Below are 2,759 nucleotides of genomic sequence, written 5' to 3' on the forward strand. Positions count from 1 at the left end.
ATTGCCTCCTCATATTATCAACCCATGGTGCTAATTACTACTATTATTATAGAAACTCTAACACGTCATCATCATGCCATGGTGTGGTATCAGTAGAAGTATAGTATCATTATTTTAGTGAGTTTTGGCAGGGATCACCTCCCATATAGAAGGACTAGAAAAAAATTTCAAGTTTGTTCATTAAATTACAATCTAATTTGGATGAACTAGCGAAGAATTCTGATCACTTTAATAGTATAATATGGTGGATGAAAAGTCGCACAAGAAAAAGTGATGAGCTATCTCATGTCAAGACACTAGATGATGCTTTTGAAATAATCCAACCGTACTTTGATTTCATTGACTGTAGGCTAATTGTTGACCTGAGTGAAGAGTTTCCTATTAAAGACAAAGAGCTTGTAACTAAATTTAAAGAGTACAAAAAGCTGATGAGCTACGTTCTTCAGCAAAAGTAGGCCACATTACTGTAGCTCTAAGAAATATATTCAAGGATCACATACCAGATCTTATAAACATGCCTCAAATTCACCTCCAGTTACATGATGAGTGGCTTTACAGTAACATCAAGGGTTTTTCCCTACTTATACGGCAGTTAGATAGCTAGAATTTTTCCTAAATTCCTGCTCTTTATATGGTAAATTTGGGTGGGGCATGTTTTGAAAGCTCAGCTATTTTTTTGCTGTAGAGATACGAACGCACACTTCTCTTTGCTCTATATACAGACCAGGATGATGGATATTGCTCGATGGAGAGCCGGTATAGGCCATTGGTGCTGTACCAGTACAAGGAGCACTTTATTGAACCCCAGCAAAACTTCCCTTTGGTTCTTCGTTTTTATGGTTTCAGTCGTGTTCAAGTTGGTCTCTCTTCTTCTCCTATTATCAGGAGACATTGAAATCAATCCTGGCCCTATTAATGATAAGCCTACTATTCCTCTACTGACTCAATGGCTTGCCCCTCTTGTTGAATGGCAGGCGTTTGGCCTCCAGTTACCTGATATGAGATCGCCTGAAATTCAAATGATTGATGCCGATGGGTCTAAAGTAAGAGACAAAAAGCGAGCTCTCTATAATAAGTGGTTAGCAGTACATCCCAGAGCATCTTGGAGAGAAGTTGTAACAGCATTAGAAAAAATAAATGAGAATCAGTTGGCTCAGGATATCAAAACTAACTGTCGTCAAGTTACTGCCGGTGCTAGATCTGTTAGACCTACAGCTAGTGCACTATCAGTAAGGCCACAAAAAGAAAGCATTGCCTTTGAATCAAAGAAACAAGAAATTGAAGTTAAACGGACATTAGAAAGACTGGAAAAAAATTTTTCAGCTTTGTTTATTAATTTACAATTTAATTTGGATGAGCTAGCAAAGAATCCCAGTATTTTTAATAGTATAATACGGTGGATGAAAAGTCGCACAAGAAGTCATGAGCTATCTCATGTCAAGACACTAGATGATGCTTTTGAAATAATCCAACCGTACTTTGATTTCATTGACTGTAGATTAATTGTTGACCTGAGTGAAATGTTTCCTATTAAAGACAAAGAGCTTGTAACTAAATTTAAAGAGTACAAAAAAGAAGCTGATGAGCTACGTTCTTCAGCAAAAGTGGGCCACCTTACTGTAGCTCTAAGAAATATATTCAAGAACCACATACCAGATCTTACAAACATGCCTCAAATTCACCTCCAGTTACATGATGAGTGGCTTCGTAGTAACATCAAGGGTCTTTCCTTACTTATACGTCAGCTACTACCAGATGAATTCCAACAATCTATAATGAAGTACATCACAATTTTAACGGGATCTGTTATCATAAAATATACAGTTCTCGATTCTACAGCTGATAGCCTATTAGAGTTTGTTGATGAAGGAAAAATAGAATTTATGCGCCTCATTGGAGTCTTTGGTTTCTTCATCAATGATAAAAAAGTCATTAAAGAAAATGAAAACACAAATTTTACTTTTGAGCATGCTCTGATCAAAGCAGTCAAAGCTGAGCAAGTTGAAGCTGTTCAGTTTCTTCTTGATTTAGAAATAACTAATATTGATTATCGTAATGAAGATGGCAATACTGCTATAATGGAGGCTTGTGAGCTTGGGAACATTAATATAGTGCATAGTTTAGTATCTGCTGGGGCTAATGTTGACCTTCAAAATAATGACGGATGGACTGCTTTGATGAAAGCAAGCCAAAATAATCATAGCACAGTCATTCATGTGATGCTTGATGAAGCAGATGCTAATCCCCATCTACAAAATCGAAAAGGTTCGAATGCTTTAATGGTTGCTGCATTTTCTGGATGCTTGGAAGCTGTAGAACTTTTTATTACCAAAGGAGTCAATTACACACATCAAAGGGAAGATGGAGTGACTGCATTCATGTTAGCTTGTCAGAAAGGTCATATTGAAATTGCTGAACTATTGCTGACCCATGAAATTGATCCTAATATTACAAACAAAGAAGGTACAAATGCATTTATACTTGCTTGCAACAGTGGTCATACCCCAATTGTTAAATTATTGTTAGCCAGAAACGTCAATCCTAATGTTTCAAACCTTAATGGTTGGAATGCCTTGATGTGTGCTTCCGCTAATGGTCATGCACGAATAGTTGAGTTACTACTAACAGAAACAGCTGTAGTAGTTGACATTAATACTAAAAGCAACAATGGTTGGAATGCATTTATGCTGGCTTGTGAAAATGGGTATTATGGGGTTGTAGAGCTATTGCTGACAAATAAAAGACAACACATGAACTTA

At 36.7% G+C, this 2,759-nt stretch overlaps 1 protein-coding gene across 1 annotated transcript; it reads left to right on the plus strand.

The window, feature by feature from the left end:
* Positions 1-6: 6 nt before the first annotated feature.
* LOC100639549 (putative ankyrin repeat protein RBE_0220) lies at positions 7-2,756 on the plus strand (the record flags this gene model as incomplete). Its single annotated transcript, XM_011410040.2, has 2 exons — positions 7-634; positions 686-2,756. A coding segment is annotated over exon 2 (2,028 nt), but the record flags the coding sequence as incomplete, so codon positions are not given.
* Positions 2,757-2,759: the final 3 nt, after the last annotated feature.

Source organism: Amphimedon queenslandica, unplaced genomic scaffold (genome assembly GCF_000090795.2).
Source record: "Amphimedon queenslandica unplaced genomic scaffold, v1.1 AMPQUscaffold_10398, whole genome shotgun sequence".
NCBI classification, from domain to species: domain Eukaryota; kingdom Metazoa; phylum Porifera; class Demospongiae; order Haplosclerida; family Niphatidae; genus Amphimedon; species Amphimedon queenslandica.